This window comes from Branchiostoma floridae, chromosome 7 (assembly GCF_000003815.2).
Source record: "Branchiostoma floridae strain S238N-H82 chromosome 7, Bfl_VNyyK, whole genome shotgun sequence".
Lineage (NCBI taxonomy): Eukaryota > Metazoa > Chordata > Leptocardii > Amphioxiformes > Branchiostomatidae > Branchiostoma > Branchiostoma floridae.
Window position 1 is genome coordinate 8,875,921 of NC_049985.1, and position 17,718 is coordinate 8,893,638.

At 40.9% G+C, this 17,718-nt stretch overlaps 2 protein-coding genes across 2 annotated transcripts; one reads left to right on the plus strand and one right to left on the minus strand.

Moving 5' to 3' along the window:
* On the plus strand, nucleotides 1-12,035 carry LOC118419064 (ATPase family protein 2 homolog). The gene is made up of 18 exons (XM_035825332.1): nucleotides 1-297; nucleotides 1,415-1,709; nucleotides 1,983-2,041; nucleotides 2,780-3,403; nucleotides 3,837-3,966; nucleotides 4,287-4,343; nucleotides 4,549-4,672; nucleotides 5,172-5,306; nucleotides 5,503-5,561; nucleotides 5,754-5,812; nucleotides 6,391-6,431; nucleotides 8,033-8,170; nucleotides 8,567-8,776; nucleotides 9,110-9,163; nucleotides 9,463-9,542; nucleotides 10,251-10,377; nucleotides 10,745-10,909; nucleotides 11,346-12,035. Exons 1-18 carry the CDS (start codon nucleotides 93-95, stop codon nucleotides 11,520-11,522), a joined length of 2,739 nt encoding a protein of 912 aa, XP_035681225.1. The 5' UTR covers nucleotides 1-92; the 3' UTR covers nucleotides 11,523-12,035.
* A 1,064-nt stretch (nucleotides 12,036-13,099) lies between these two features.
* Nucleotides 13,100-17,506, minus strand: LOC118419065 (polyamine oxidase 7-like). Its single transcript, XM_035825334.1, has 2 exons — nucleotides 17,362-17,506; nucleotides 13,100-16,217 (listed from the first exon to the last, which is right to left on the minus strand). Exons 1-2 carry the CDS (start codon nucleotides 17,489-17,491, stop codon nucleotides 14,608-14,610), a joined length of 1,740 nt encoding a protein of 579 aa, XP_035681227.1. The 5' UTR covers nucleotides 17,492-17,506; the 3' UTR covers nucleotides 13,100-14,607.
* Nucleotides 17,507-17,718: the final 212 nt, after the last annotated feature.

Here is a 17,718-nt window from a genome sequence, read left to right on the forward strand (position 1 = left end):
AGCCTTCACGGTACAAAATGGAAGCGGCCAGCAGTGTACGCACATGTTTCGTTAGGCGCTGATAGTGATAGCATATCAGGACAGTTTCCAGAATGTCAAAGAAGGGAAGAGGAACAAAGTCGGACTGGGTGAAAAGCTCCCCGAGCGGCTGCCTGGTCAGTAGGACTGACCTGGTTCGGCGGGAAGTCCCAGTCAGCCCCTCGGATGAGACCGACTTCGACCCAAGAGGAAGGGGGACGGGGGTAGGGTATGTGGGCCAGGACGGATGTCTGCGAGCTGTGGTGTGCAGTGACAAAGGTAAAAAAAACTAGTGACGTTATAGCACAAATATGTCAATACTGTAGTACAAAATCATGTCATTGACACTCAGGCTACAGTACGTAATTAACGGGCCCGTTAAATAAATAAAGCTTATGGATGACACCCTCTGCACACTCCACAACTTGCACAAGATGCTTTTCAAAATATTATAGACTATAGAGACCATATAGCACTAAAAAATATCAAAACACGGTGTCGCCTTCTGTCAACAAGTCAGTGCAGATTAAGATACAATACAATACAAGCTTTATTGTCTCGACAAAATCTACAATGACTTTTGTATTACATATTCGTGCTTACGTATTAGTGTTAAAGGCACCCAGAGCAGTTTTTTTAGTCTTTTCAAATTTAATTTTCAAGTCATTTTTACACACAGTAAGCTTAAATAACACTATCTCATTGCATATCGACCTCTATTGAGCAAAGATGAGACGTCGTTGGGTGGTGAGAACTGATTGAAAATCTGAGCGCAGCCACTGCACGTGCCATTATTTCAAATTTGCGGAATGCACATGAACATGAACAATGAATCCCGAACGTTTCCGGAGATGTCGTCACTTGTTCAAATAAGGTTTCGATTTGCAAACGGGCGAATCAGATTCAATTCGCTCGGTGACCTCATGCGTTCTAAAATCTCCGAAAAGTACAGACAGGAAACCGTTAGTGGCTCGATCCTGTGCTGATTTATTGTAGGTCCCAATAAATCAAAGGGGGCCGTTTGCAACATGTTTGTGCGTCCCTTTAAACGCTGGAAGTACGAAATAATGATACAAATGTGCTAGATTGGTAAATTAAATGTCAATATCGTACCGATTGTCTCATCCAGAATATTTTCAATTTCAATGCACTAAAAACTGCTCTGGGCGCCTTTAACATCATGTTACATTACAATAATTTTCAAGAGTAGAGGAGAGTAAAGAAATATAACGAAATTAAATATAAATAGTTATAGGCACATTTGGGTATCAAAACAAATACAATGTAGCTTTATTCCTAGCCTATTTTGACACGACAATGTAGCTTTCATGTTAATGTTAACTTTCTTTCTTTCATTCAGAAGATAAATTTTGCTTGTATCATTACTCCATTCCAGTTGACATTGAAGAGCCAAAGCTGCCCCAAAGTACAAAACAGGAACTGGTGCGTCTCAGTCCTGTGACCATGAAGCTATGTAAGCTGTGTGTTGGCAGACCAGTGTTGGTCTCCTGTATGCAGACTGGCAGAGCTGCTGTAGGCACAGCCTGGCCAGGGCCCCCCTCCCCCCTCACTACTGTAGGGATGGGTAAGATGGTGCAGATGAACTGTGGTGCAGAGGATGGTGCTATAGTTCTGGTGCAACCTCTGCTGGGACCCTTCTTACCTCTGGCAGAGCTGTATCTGGAACCAAGGTGGGTCATGTCATTCTGGGGACTGAAGCCTCCATTGCACTGACGCGTTAAACATTTTAAAAAATTTTTTATTAAATGACATGCTGTGGAAAAAGTGAGGAAGAACATTTTGTTTTTTGAAAGTCAATAGAGTTTCAAGAAGGTGCAGAGTACTTAGAAGTACTCTACTTAAAACCTGAACATGGATTTTCATGGTCATTCATAGCCTTTATCCAGTCAGTGCTGACAAAACACTCTATAATGCCATATATTTTTGATATTTATTCCCATCAGGAAATACATGGAATTCCAGAAAACTCGAGGTTTCCAAGATTACTGCAGACAGCAATTAGGTAAATATGAGGATACACTTTTTTAGGGAACTTCATATATATATATATATATATATATATATATATATATATATATATATATATATATATATACACAGTCAAACCTGCCCGAGCGACCACCTCTTCTCGGCGACCACCTGGCCATTTCGACCGCTTTTTCTCGGTCCCGATTTTTTTCCCATTGACGTAAGCATTAAGCGACCTTTTCTCAACGACCACCTGGCCAACGCGACCGGCCCAAATTGGGACCCATAACGACCGCATCATTTTCAAAATTGAGGTTTTCATCGATTTTTGATGATAACTATCGCGGTTTTGTGCCGAAATTGGCCATTTTGCGTCGGATTTTTACTTCCATTACGATGTTATGTTTAGAATAAGGATGGCGGCGGATTGCTAGAATAAGGATGGCGGCTGATTGCTATTTGCCATTAAACACCACGGAAACCATTTATACTTTGCATCGGGCATGTTTTGAGTCGATACTCTTCTCAGCGACCACCTGTCCAAATCGACCGCCTTTTCCCGGTCCCCTGAGTGGTCGTCTTGGGCAGGTTTAACTGTATATAGTAATACAATGCAAGTGATAGAATGATACCTAGTATGTGAAGTTATGATCAGTAAAACTTGCAGAATGGATGATGGACTATTTTATTTTGTGTCTTGTATTGTATGGTGTGTTTGTAGTCAGGAAAGTGTATTTTTTCATAATTCAGTCATCTTTATTTTTAATTGCAGATTCAAAGATTCTCATCCCTGGAAACTCCATACAGCTGACGTACTATGGAAAGCCATGTGTCCTCACAGTATGCAAATGTTGTGGTGTTGATGGCAGAACTCAGACAGAAAGATGTCCAGAGGAAAACAATGTGTCAAAGTCTTCACCTGTTGAAGAAAAAACTCTAAGAAATAAGGATAATACAATGTTGGCAGATGGTATGGCAAACTTAACGTTAGAGGATGGACAGACACAACAGACTGCAGACTCTGTGGCACAAAATACTGCAGATTCCTTGTACCACCATGATCCTGTAAAACAGAACTTAGAAGAAATATATGAAGAAACTTCTTGTGAGCAGGAAACCACGAAGGAAAGTTCTTCCAAGTATGAAGATGATTCTGCTGGTCAAGATACAAATGGAAGAAAAGAAACAATGATTCAAGGGAAAGAACATGGACCTTTCTACTATTTCACATCAGAAACTAAGTTAGTTATTGATACAGGAAGTGACAGAGGCACAAAGGATGATGGGAAGGAGGGAATGACCTATGACATGATAGGAGGGTTATCCAAGGAGCTGTCAATCATCCGTGACATGGTGGAGCTTCCGCTGACTTCTCTAGAGGCCTTCAGGAGTCTGGGTAAAGGCTGGGTCCCCTTTTCTCACTGTTGACATCGTGCTAGGGAAAGTTGCTATCACACACTTGATGAGCTTTTTTTAGTAGATTCTAATGTTATTAGGATCTTATCTGCCCATAGTGGGCTGACCACTGACAAATATTATACATGACATTGCAAATTGTGTACTAGATGTAAGGCTATAATCTTATGATACACATGATCTGTATTGACACAACAAAAGTACAGCAACTTTAGTAAGGTCTACTAAAACTGTATATCTGAACAAACAGGTGCTTACAAATGAACTACCTAGTGCATGATCTGATGAGTATCAATCTATCAACCTGATGACTCTACAATATCATTTACACAACTGGTTCTAAGATCTAGACATTCTTCTATATATTTACCAAGTTGTGCACTGTATGATAACATAGCTGTTTCTGTCCTCAGGAGTGGCCCCTCCCTATGGAGTGCTGCTGTTTGGCCCGCCAGGAACAGGGAAGACCATGGTGGCCAGGGTCCTGGCTGCTGAGATCGGGGCCACCTTTATCACTATCAACGGGCCAGAGGTTCTCAGCAAGTTAGTAGGGATATTTTATTATGTCACTGTAACACAAAATTGATAAAGCAACTGAGAAAATCATTTTCTCTAAAAAGTAAGACGTATCAGATAACAGCCACTTTCTTTCATTATTGACTAGGAATGGGTCTAAAGATAATGTAATCTGTATGTAGTCGTGTATCTGAATTGATATGTAAATGAGCAACTAGAGAACTTTAAATTGTTACTATTACTGTTACTGTTAGACCTGACTGTTGGATAACAGACAAACAATCTTGATGCACATATAGCATGTCTGCAATATATTAGAAGTCTCATCACCTTAATGTTTGTTTCAGATTCTTTGGAGAAACAGAGTCCAGACTCAGAGATATCTTCAAACAAGCTGAAGAAAGGTTCAAAACTGTTTTAATGTTATATTCATTATATTGCTGGACGTTTTGAAATGTTTAAGGAGTTATGATAGTAAAAATTTGTCTCTAGAAATTTTTGCTATTAAGGTGCATGGCCAATGCTCATTCAGTCCTGTCTTTTTTCTAATAGGACATGATTTTGGCCCTTTGTGGATTATTTTTAGCATACCTATTTTTGCCTTCCTAGAACACCAAGCATCATATTCATCGATGAACTGGATGCCCTTTGCCCAAAGAGGGAGAATGTTCAGTCAGAGATGGAGAAGAGAGTGGTTGCTACTCTGCTAACCCTCATGGATGGTGTAAGACTGGTACATGTAGGTAGTTTCTTTGTTCTAGTCAGTCAAGTTTTAACCATGTGTCCATGACTCACCAGGCGTGTGCGCTACTGGAATGGGTTGCAGTCCTAGCGACTGGATGTTAAGCCGTGGCACACCAAGTCTTGTCAAAAAGAGCTAGATCAATGAACCAGTGTGTCTGAGTGGAAAAGTTGCTTAACTGTTGATTGAATCCATTTTAGCCAAGTTGGAACTTTCTGGATGCTTACAGTACCTGTCCAGTAGATACATGTACAGGTCAAACATAGGTCAGACCAGATCCTGTACAATATTGTACTATATGTACTAATTGTGAATGACAGGAATTTCATGATGGCGATATGGCAAAACTGAGGGATCCTTTGTTTATCTACTGTCCAAACAAGCTGTATTTGCCTCTTGCCCCCAAAATGCCTGTTGTTGAGGCCATTTTTGCACATCCTTAATTAGAACTTTGCTTATCTCAGTAATGACACATGTTTCCTGTCTACAGTCAGGAGTGCCAGGCCAGGTGGTTGTACTGGGTGCCACAAACAGACCAGATGCAGTTGACCCAGCCCTGCGCCGCCCTGGCAGGTTTGATAGGGAGGTAGAGCTGCCCATCCCCAACGCCGTGCAGAGGGCCGATGTATGTTACTTATTTTGTCAAAAGTTATCGTTTGCTAGTGTCCAAAAGTTCCAATTAATCAAATTAATGTTCTTTATATATACATACAAATGTAACTGTAGAAAGTGTTGATGGCTGTATGATATTTGGTATGCTTACTATATAGATTTTTTAATATTTTTGCTTCCCTGACAATGTGTTCATTTCCACTTCTCAGATTCTGTCCTGCCTAATGAGGAAGATGCCACATAATCTGAGCCCAGAGGATATCACCAGGTGACCAATTTTTTTGCTATGAAAAATTCCTGATGTGTCATTGAGAATAAAAAAGCTAAGCAATTCCTTGTTTTGCCCAGGGGTTTCGGACAATACACTAGGATTTGCTTTGTGTTAGCCATATTTATCGGTACCACACAAGTATCTGAAAAGTAAAAGACGTTTTACACTATCTTCTGCTTACTCCTACAGAATTGCAGACAGTGCCCATGGCTATGTTGGGGCCGACCTAACAGCTGTTTGTAAGGAAGGTAAGAATCTTAGTATTGTAAGTGTAAGTACTGCAGTCACAAGCATATGTCATTCAAGACTGGTAATGTTCACAGGATTTAAAATACAAAACTGCAGCCATGTGCTGAAAATTTTTAGCTTGCAGAAAGACTTATAAACACCTTGAATTCAGGAGCTATTAAAATGGAATACAGGTTTGACATATGAACTACATATTGCAGAGAAAAGAGTATTTAAACCCATGGTCCGTGTTGATAACTTCCCTTGAACTTGTTGAAGTACATGTACTTTGTGTCTTGTATACATTGTGTCTTGAAGTTCTGGTGATATCAGCTTCTGTCTTCTCTTGACATTTCCTTTCCACAGCTTGTGCAAACATGGGTCTAGGTTCTTTTTCTTATACAGATTGCTTTTCCATTCAGCCAACAAAGAAGATATGGAATTTGACCTTAATGGAGCAGTCAGGAGACACAAGATTGTGTACACTTGATTGTGTGTCATTAGGGCATGACTACATCATGTCTTATGTAATTAGGGCATGACTACATCATGTTTTATGTAACAAATAGTTGAAATGCTTCTTCACATATTTCAACAGCCGGCCTTCATGCCTTCAAAAGATATACAAAAAGAGGAAAGGTAAGGTTTCAGTATGACAATGTTGTTTTACACCATGTGGCAAAAGGGTATCTACACTCAGCACAAAAAGTTTGGAATGTCAACTTCGGTTGATCATATTTATGTTGTTTCTTCATCAATTTCAATATATTATATATCTATAGAAAGCATGTATGATTTTCTTTCCAATGGTATCAAACTCATTATCATTGTTAACTCATGGAACATTTACTAGGCCTGCTAACGTGAGTGGGTCACCAAAAAAAAGTGCCCAAATTCCCCCGTTTCTGTTCAAAACTGTATCGCCCGGTTCAACCATTGTTATGGCCGCGGGTGACAATGATTCAATCAATCCTTTTATCACCTAACGTTTGGTATACAGAACATCCAAGTTTCTTTTTAGCATATCTGAGTAGAGTATTTTATGAGTTTAAATTCATGGAACGAGGACTAGGCCCGCTTACGTACAGGGGGTCCTAAAGATAAAGTGCCAAAATCACCCTACTAAAGTCAATCACTCCATTCTGCTCATTTTCTTCGGTCAGTATTGACTTGTGAATAAAGGCAAGTTGAATAAACAGGACATGTCAATCAAAGCTACTATTATTCTTTATTCAAGCAAAAAATCTGAACCATGGCAAGAGGTGATCAATCGAGTGCTAGCCATAAGCCGTAGGAAGGCTATTCCACCCTAAGACTGTGCTCCAGCATCCAATGGTCCTTGCTCTGTGTGGACTGGTCTTGTAATCTTGCAGAATGGCATTTGGTCCAATATTGAAGAGGTAGAATGTTGCTACTGGATGGAGGATGGTGTTTCCCATATGTCACCACATTAATTTGCCCGGAATGATGACGAGTCTTGTTTACCCTATTGTGGTTATACCGCCCCACACCATGACGCTGCCTCCACCACCAAATGCCGAAAGTTACTCTTGCCTTGTCAGTGTGCGGTTCTCCTGGCCGCATCCACGCTTTGATTCTGCCATCCAACTATCGAAAGGGCAGATGAACTCTACTCAAGTGTGCTAAAACATTGTATGTTCCGTATACAAAATGTGAGGTGAAAAGAGGATTGATTGAACCAGTGACACCCGCACCAATATCAACAGGACGATGCAGTGTTGAACAGAAGTAGGGGAATTTGGGCACTTTTATTTCGTGACCCACTCACGTAAGCAGGCCTTGTGCTCGTTTCATGTGTATACAATCATCATAAGTTTGATACCATAGGAAAGAAAATCACACAAGCTTTCTCTTGATATATAATACATTGAAATTGATGCAAAAATATGGGAAATATGATATACCAAAGTTGATATTCCAAACTTTTTGTGCCGAGTGTATGACAATTACTGTTGTAGTCTTGTTTAATTAGTCCATGGGGGAGCAGAATTTAATATCTAACTAAGTTATTATGATACCAATAAGAAGCATTTGTGGATAGAGGATATTATGTGGCAGCTATACATATAATGATTAGCCAAAATTGAGTTTCCAAATTTTTGGTGTTGTTATTTTGTGGCGTGGCCTTAGTAGAATTGTAACTTAACTTTCTCATTCAGTTCAGACTACCAACATCCTGACATGTTTGAAGTTTGATGTACTTCTGTTTGTGCTTGCAGGCTGATCAGTGCACACAGACTTCAGCCAGTGATGGCAGCCTGGCTCAAACTGTCCAAGTGTCCATGGAGGATTTTGTCTTGGCTTTGAAGGAAGTGAAACCCAGTGCTATGAGGGAGGTCATGATCGATGTTCCCAAAGTAAGATCATTTATTTCAGTGATCAAATGAAGATTCTAATAATAGTAATATGCAAAATTAGCACCTTACAAAATTTGCTCTACCCACTTTTATTATCAAAGTACTAAAAGGCCCAAAGTCCTTGTAAATAGAAGCAGGACATACATGTATTTATGTCATAGCAGCTGCTACATTGTGTAAGTGTCCTCAGGTAGTATGATCAGTTAGTGGTTCTGCTTTCTGCATGTAGGTAGAAAACCCAGAAGTCATCCTGAAGGTTCGAATCCTGGCACCTGACTTGGACACTTATAGAAGGAAAAGCAGTCTACCAATCAGGTCGCCCTTTGAAGAGCTGCATTTAATATAACCCAACTCACTTATTGGAAAATAGCTGCTAATTTTCTCTTATTCCTCCAGGTGCGCTGGTCTGACATTGGAGGCCAGGCTGGGATAAAACAGAAGCTACAGCAGGCGGTGGAGTGGCCCCTGAAGAACCCGGAGGCCTTCCAGAGGATGGGCATCCGCCCTCCCCAGGGTATCCTCATGTACGGGCCTCCCGGCTGCTCCAAGACTCTCATTGCCAGGGCACTGGCCACAGAGAGTGGACTCAACTTCATAGCTGTGAAGGTACAGGCTAGCCTGTGTTTACACAATCTCTCGCTGGCTGGGGTTAATGATCCCCTCTCCTAGGGAGGCAAGTGTAGTGCCAGTCAGTAGGAACCGGATTTTTGTCAGGCTAAGGTACAGGCTACAAATACTCAGCATAATCATCATCAGTCCCACAGCTTTTTAATCAGCCATGGGGGCAGCACAACTACTAGTATATTGTAGAAACATGTAGTGCCTTCAATTTGGTCTTGCATGATTTAGAATAACGTGCTACAAATAACGGTGAGTAGAAAACACTTTTATAGCAATTATTCTGCCAGCCAATAACGGTTGTTATCTTTTCACACGTAGGGTCCAGAGTTGTTTAGTAAGTGGGTGGGAGAGTCAGAGCTGGCTGTGAGGGAGGTAAGAAACCTGCAGTGTTTTTACTATCTTCATGTGCAATATGATATGATTTAGTTTGTTGTTAAAGGCATTTTATATGTCGTTGAAGGTGTCGTATGAACTTTTTCTTTAGAAAACATGGCATCAATTATTGAAATCAAATAAGTCACACAAGAAAGAACAGCAATTTAGAGGTGCCTTGATTATTATATTTATTGTGTTATAACTTATCCACATAAAATTCTTATCCACATGTACATGTATCATTCAATACACACCTGCCATATGACCACGGTACAATTAATGCCCCCCCCCCCCAGGTGTTCCGTAAGGCTCGTGCTGCTGCTCCATCCATTGTGTTCTTTGATGAAATCGATGCACTAGCAGTGTCAAGGGGAAGGTGAGAGACACATGCACATACATGTACTACAGAAAAACTAACCCTCAACCATTCACACAGGACGTCTTGTTGATTTAGTGTACTTTTACATCTGAATGTCAGGCCTGAAATATGGTACAAGGATAGGAAGGGAATATGTGCTGAGACCTATGTCACCACTTTATGGATGTCAGTCTTTGAAACAGTTTCATCATAGTAAATTGTTTCTTGGCTATTTTCACAATAAAAATGTGTATTTGAGCCTTAATGCTGTTCTTGAAAAAAATTGCGAGATCTAGTGTAAAATCTACTCACTGTTTCATTATTGTGTAGATCTAAACCTACCCATAACTAACAATATTCTTGACTAATTCCAACATTTTACTTAAGGAGCATTTCCCCCACACATGCTAAAATCAAGATCCCTCAGTCATTGCCCTAAAAACTTGTGTAACTCACTACTACCTGCAAACTCATAGTTCGGAAATACAATGTAAAACCTAGCCTCTTTTATGGAGAAAATTAGGCTTTATGCAGCATCCTACCACTGCAGCTGAGAATTGTATGAAGAAATGAGTGAAGAAATGTGCAGTAATGTCAGATGCAAACTTTGATTTTCCATTCAGCCTACTCTTTTGCGTCTTCTTCCTTTACTGGGGGTATCTTTACCTGGGAATGTTCCAAAAGCAAGAAAATGAAGTGACATTGCCATGCTGTCTGTCCCTACAGCTCTGGTGGGGGTAATAACGTTGCAGACCGAGTCCTTGCACAGCTCCTGACAGAGATTGACGGGGTGGACAAGCTGGGTGATGTCACTGTTGTGGCTGCCACCAACCGGCCAGACATGATCGACAAGGTATCCCAATGAGCAGGGTTTTAGCTAGGATTTTATTGGTACAGTAGAAGCCAGTTAATTGCACAACGGATTAACGCACACTTCTGTTAACTGCATGGAATCCTAAAATCCCAAACCGGTGCAGTACAGGTAGATAACTGGGCATTATTGCACTAGCCGGATAGTTGCACGAAATTCACTGGCAAATAGGCCGTGCAATTAAGCGGCTTCTACTGTATCATCAGTCTCAAGCTTGTGATCCTGAAGTAGAATTGGTTACCGTGAGTCAACTTCAAGACTCAGCTCCAGCCATTCAAAATTGACATCACATGGTAAAAAATGGAAAGAGAATGGTTTACTGAACCTTTTGTTGTTGTTCAACCTGTAGGCGCTGCTGAGACCAGGAAGGATAGACCGTATCCTGTACATACCACTGCCAGATGCTGACACCAGGCGGGACATCCTCAAGATCCAGTTCAAAACCATGCCAGTCACCCAGGACCTGGATGTGGACTGGCTTGTGGAGAAAACAAAGAACTACTCTGGAGCAGAGGTTAGAAATGATGATCCTATACTATACAGAGAAATTACATACTTCCGTCTTGTTTGGCCATGTGTCAGTGCGATTAGTATATCTATGGTTGGGTGGGTGGACAGCATAACTGGAGAAGCAATAGATGGGGTTTTATTTTATCTCGTAGTTGGGCCTGTGTTGGTAAAGTAAAGAACATTTTACTTGGACTATTTGCTACTAAGACTTTCTCTGCTACTTCAGTGGAGCTGTGCATCTTTTGTTTTTACCATACAAGTAATAGTGTTTGGGCTAAGGAATGAGTCTGAGCCCCCTACCAATTTTCTTTGGAATTGCAGCTGTATTTTTGTTAATTTTGTAAACAGTATTTTAAACACAATCTCCATACCTATACATCTACTGCTACAGATAGTTTATAATGTAGAAATGGATTCACACAGTCTGTCTCCCTCTGCAGGTAGTTGCAGTGTGCCAGGAAGCTGCCCTTTCAGCCCTGACAGATGACATCAAAGCTGAGTTTGTCCTGAGAAGACATTTTGAACAAGCCCTACAGGCAGTTTGTCCCAGGATTGGACCAGAACTGATCCAGTTCTACCAGCAGTACCAAAAGAACAGTGGACTGCACTGTATATGAGTTCAAGACAAGAACAGGAAGTATACTGCTGTGGCAATGATCCACACCGGTTCCTGTCCGATGTATTACACTACCACTGTTCCTTCTATGGTTCTGTGTAATATGTGTAATAATTGTAGTAGTATCTAATATTTTTTAACGAGATTGTTCAGAGCAAGGTCATTAGACCACTTCAAGGCAACAACGGTCATGACACCAAGTATTAGGGTATAAAAATGACAAAGTTCATTAGTACATGTATAACTTGGTTTATTAAATATTTTGGCATGTTCCAAGCTTCAGGTACAAAGGTGGTCAAACTCAAAGCTAGATTTTGTTGTGATATGAAGCAATTTTGGAATTACCAAATATGATGGTAGTTATAGTGATCCTCTGGTAACAACAAAATTAATATGATACTAAAATGTTGCATACAAGATAACATGATCATAAAGATTTTAAAACTATGGCAGTACTTTGGAGTACCTGTTACAGAGAGAAGACTAGTTTGTAAATAGATGTTGTTGATACAAAGGTGGTCGTAGTTTGATTTTGTTGTGATATGAAACAATTTCTTGCAGGAGCCAAAATAGTAGTTATAGTGGTCCCATAAAAGTTGAATCATAATGGTCCTCTGAATGTCGAATCATGGTAACGACAAAATATGATACTAAAAGTGTAATAACAAAAAAATAAATAAATAAAGTCTGTACTTTGGAGCACTTGTTTGAGGCAAGACTACCTACACGCACTTGGCAACACACATCATTTTGGACAGTAGCTCCTTTAACTTATCATCCATCTGCTGCTTACAGTTAATGTGGGATAAAGCTGTACGTGTGGGCCTTTTTTCGTTCATTATACAGTTTCACTGGCCATTTCTTTTTGTACTGGATCGTCTGTGCCGCCAGCCTGTAGACGAGATGAAAAAAAGGCCCAGAGAGCCTGATATGGAGGCTACACATGGGTCACAACTACTTTCTAAAACAATTTCCATTCCACAATTACTACTGAATACATGAGCTGACATGCTTCTGATGTCTTAAGTTAAAACACTAGAAAGTAATTACATGAATGTGTATAGATGATAAGAAGTAAGTGACTTTTTGTGTGATACATATCACTTGTCAAATGCATATCATGATATCCTGGCACTTATAATATACACATAACTATACAGTAAACTTATACAATATGAGGATTATTTCTTGATATAAAGAGGATGAGTTTTTTTTTTAATACTGAACCTGGCACATCTTAAAGATGGCCACCAATGGAAAACATTTCAATGTGCATTGCCATCATACCACATGGGTTATTATGGTGCTTTCAAATATGACTAAATTATAAAATGTCAACCATCACCACTCAACTACATTTGTGTATATCACTGCAGATACATAAATACATGGAAATACTCCTAAAACAGTTCTCATATAGTTTTATGAATCAAAATCAATGTATCTCTTAGTGATTGAAACCACCTCACACAGGCATAGCTAAAAGGCTGGGATCACATAATATAGGTATGACACTGATGATCAAGAAGCATTGGGCACATTGTTACATTTTTTTCCATTATCGTCATGGCCCAGATGTTTTTTTTAGCATTTGAAAATCTACAAGGGATGGACCAGTGAGGACAGTGGTTAGAAAAACATGAAAAGGTTTTTTTTTTTAAATGCATCAAGAATTTTACATATTAGAGCACACTTCATTGATCAAGTAAAGCACAAACTTACAATAAGTTATGAACATTTTCACAAACAACCCAACAATTATGACTGGTGTGTTCATAATGAGAAGACCTACAAGTTATAAAGTCTTATAATCATTGAGAAGACATTTTGTGACAACTGAATCTAGTAACTTCACACACATAGTATCAGACAAAATCTGAAACTAAGGCCATTTCTTAGTCTGACATTACTGTAGGCTAGTAAAACCACTGACACACACATTCCTGGATTAGGAGGCTGGAAGAACTCACGACATGCTACACATGAACACAGTCCCTGAGAAGTCAACTGGAACAACATGCACCGTCTCTATGTACTCACACTTTATATTCATATCGATATTTGGATCTCAGTAAATTTGAAACCATGATTTCAAATAGACTGACTGAATTTTCTCCTTGTTAACTTGACAGCTTAGCTGGTACAAAACAAACACAAGACATCACCATTAGAGAAGTTACCAAAGAAAACTGCTCTCAACTCTGATATTGATATGTGTTTGATTAAACATCTTGTACGACTGCACTATTCAAGATTGAGATGTGTTCTTTGGATGTGACTCATGTGAGAAATGATATACCAAAATATCACTGACTTGTATAAATGAATAAATAGTATTTCTTAAGATCTTAAGAATTCTGAGATTTGTGAATCTGGGTGCACAGTTTATTTGGTATCTCCATTTAAGCTTGCGCACCTTCAAGTCTAGCAACCATGTCTTCCAGGAAAAACTTCTAAAGCAGCAAAGTATAGGATTGACAGAGCCTATGGCTTGAAGAACAATCAAACTTCAGTTATAATTACTTCAACCTCTCTAGCTTTTTGTGGGGAGAAAAGTGTTTTCAAATATAAAAAATGATGCGTAAAATTGGGAATTTTCACGAGGAACCCATCACCTATATTTTAGACACTAAAATGACAGATATTGTCTGAAAGTACTCAGGCATAATAAAGCAAATAATAAGGAAAAACACTGAGATTTCCACAATAACCCAACGCTAGAGGTAAAGCAACACAGAACACATGGACGGTGAATCCGGGCACAGCAGGCTCAGGATTTTAACCAAAAACACACCTCTTATGCTTTCTAGCTATGTTAGTACTGGATGCCATTTTGTAGCAGATTATGAGAAATGTGAACTCAAACCTGAACCCTCCAAACCCTTCTGCCACACACCTTGTTGAAGAACATTTGCTGCATGCACCTTGTACTGACTGGTCTGCTGACCATTTAGTATCACTTTGCCCATGTTAACATTAGTGTAGTGGCCCTTATTTTAGCGTAGTGGTCACAAATTACAGCGTAATGGCCCACTAAGCTAAAATGCACTACTAGTAGCTAGAACCCTGGACATAACACCTGCCACTTACAGCAGTGGTGACCCTTGCCACTCAGGGGGATGCAGTTCTAGCAGGCCTTTAGGCTCAGAAAGGGACCAGGAACCCAGCCCTGTAGTAGCATTTTGACAACAAGTTTCCTTCACATCATCAAGTATATTATCCCAGGGCCCATTATGGCCAGACCCAGTTAAAGTGACTTCACCTATCTCCTCTGACGTATGTATTGGCTTGCCCATATCTGGGGTATCTGAAGGACTAGGGCACTCATCCCTAATCGCATTAAGGATGTCTTTTGCCTTATCCACCCCTGCTAGGAGCCCACCATGCACAAACCCCATGTACCTCTCGTGAAAGGCCTCCCCACCAAAATACAGCCTTCCTACAGGGGCCTTGTATTTCTCTGTGCCATCTCTGAAAGCACCAGTAGGAATGCGTGTAAAGGCACCGAGAAACAAGGGGTCCTGGGACCACCTGCTGACAAATATATCCACTGGTGTGGGGACGTCTTCTCCGTACAGGTTCCTCAGGACCTCCATGATTTCTGATGCCACCGTGCTGTTGGGCAGACCCTCCACTCTCTTGGACTCCTCTCCTGTGACGGTCACGGCGAGGATGTTGGTCCCGGGCGGATGGCAGCCCTCGGCCTCCATGTCTTGCATGACTGGGTAGTAGCCCCTCTTGGGATGCGCGTGGAAGATGTACTCCTTCCCATCCCAGAACTTGAAAGGAAACTTGAGGAAGATCTTGGTGTAGTGGCACATCTCCACCTGGTAGATTTCCTCCAGTTTCCAGTCAGGAAGTTCTGGGACGAAGGAGATGTGGTCACTCTGCAGCACCCCCAGGCTAAAGGTGGTCAGGGCGTATTCTGCCGAATACTCCGACCCATCGCTAGTCCTCACGACTACGCCCTGATTGCTCCACTTTATCTCATCCACACATTTGTTAAACTGGAGCCGAGGATCTTGCTTGTCGAGAAAAGTTCTCGCCATCTCCTCCACTATGAAGCCAAAGCCACGTTGGTCGGTAACGAAGTATTCCTTGTCATCAAAATCAACAAGGGTTTCCTCATCTTCATTCTGCAGGAGTGAGGTGACGTCTGGTGTAGCACCGTTTTGGAAATCGAAGGAGAAGTACTCGACCACCTTGTCGACAGGGGCGATGGCCTTCCAGCCAGCCAGACGTAGAGCCACGCGGATGGAGGTGTCATTGCCGTCTTCGCTGATCTTCCTCTCCAGCATGGCGTGGGCGTGCTTCCGCGCCCTCTGCAGGTCCGCAAACCTGCTGACGGCATGCTCCGTCACATCCGCGCCATCGTCATCTCGAACCACCATCTTGGCGACATCCTGCACCTTCCCCTTCAGGTCCAGCCCCTGAGCCAGTTCCCAGACGGGGTTTCCGCGTATCCCGTGGACCCAGTTCGCCCCCGCCTCGATCTTCACTCCCCCAAAGTCTACCAGACGCATCCGCCCACCGATCCTGTCTGACCCCTCCAGGATAATGAAGTCCTGTACCCCATTGTCCTGCAGGGTTTTTGCTGCTGCAATGCCTGATATACCAGCTCCAATAATGATGACTTTAGCACTGGTCCCTCTGAACTGCTGCGCCATTCCCTCTCCACCCAGTCTGTAGACAGCTCCTATAGAGAACCAGAGCATGTGGTCAGATATAGGCAGACTTTTGCTGACAAATCACAGAAACGAAAGTCAGACATTTATTATTACTGGGCTTAAAATCATAATCAGTGTCTGACATCCAAGTTTGAGACAGGGTAAGTCTTTGCACAGCATCCCTCCATATGGTCTTCATAAGGTACATTGAAGTCCATTTCTGCATAGTGTGCCAAGTTGCAACTGGTTTACATTCCTTCCCCCAAATGGATAGTGAGTGTGTGAGAGAATTTCACAAATTTTCTGTAGTTTTTTTATTACATAGCAAATGGTATTTTGAGCCCTGTAATTCTGTCACACCCAAACTGATGATAATGAATTAACTCATCAATATCTCAAATGAAATATGTGGAAAATGCGCAAAGACTGTTAACGTTACATGGAAAATGCACATGGATTTTGATATCTACAGACGCAGAGAATCCCGTTGACCTATTTTCCCTGCAAACTCTCCCTGCCTGACAAATCCTATACTTATCTAAGGTTCTCGGAAAGACCTACTGAACAGGTTCTCTGTGTAATTCAACAGGAGGACACACTATATGAATTATAACATACAAATAAATATGCCATTCCATGCCTTAGCTAATTTTCATTTTACCTATGGTACAGTGTCAGATCAAGGAGGTTAAAGAAAGATTCTTTAACCTCCTTGGTCAGATGATGCCACTGGTAACAGGATGACCTTCATCATTATGATAATATATGAATTACAATCTTATAATGTAAGGCTGATTTGGTCCCATTTTTGGGATTAATTCTGACCTAGATATGCATGTGAAGAAATCACGTTCACACGTGTCGCCCCTCCCCAACACGCGACAATAACGTTACTGGCCACGCAACTATGTCTTATTATTAACTGTACTACAATTTTTCACGACTGACATTATACTCTAGCCTATCTTCACAACCGACTGGACGCCTCGGCTTTCTATTTCTGAATGAATGAATGAATGATGTCTTGCCAAGTAACAAACTATTTCAATCCGTATATCATTTTTCGCGAGCGTTTGTAGCAGCGGAAGTTTCGTCTTCTTCTTCTAATAAAATTCAACCAGGTTAATAATACATTCTTATAGTACCTAACATCTGTTATAACATAAGTACTTACCTTTTCTTCCAAGAGCTTTCTTGTAACCTTTGTTTGGTAGTAATTATCAACTAAAAGGTTCTTTCTTTGAAGCCTCACTTCTGGCGACAGTCCAAGGATTGCGAAATCTTCCCATCTGTGCAGACACATCCGGTAGGGCGACAGAACACAGAAAGACTGATCATTGCAAAGTAAGAATAAGGTATATCATTAAATAGCATTCGATAAAATCGCATTTGAACATAGAAATATCACATTTTGATCTTATGATCATATATATGGCAATGCACTACAATAAGATATCATATTGTCTATTTTGTTTTGTCGCCCTATATAGCCACAGTGGATTTCGTCATCAGCACCCTGGTCAGAGGTCA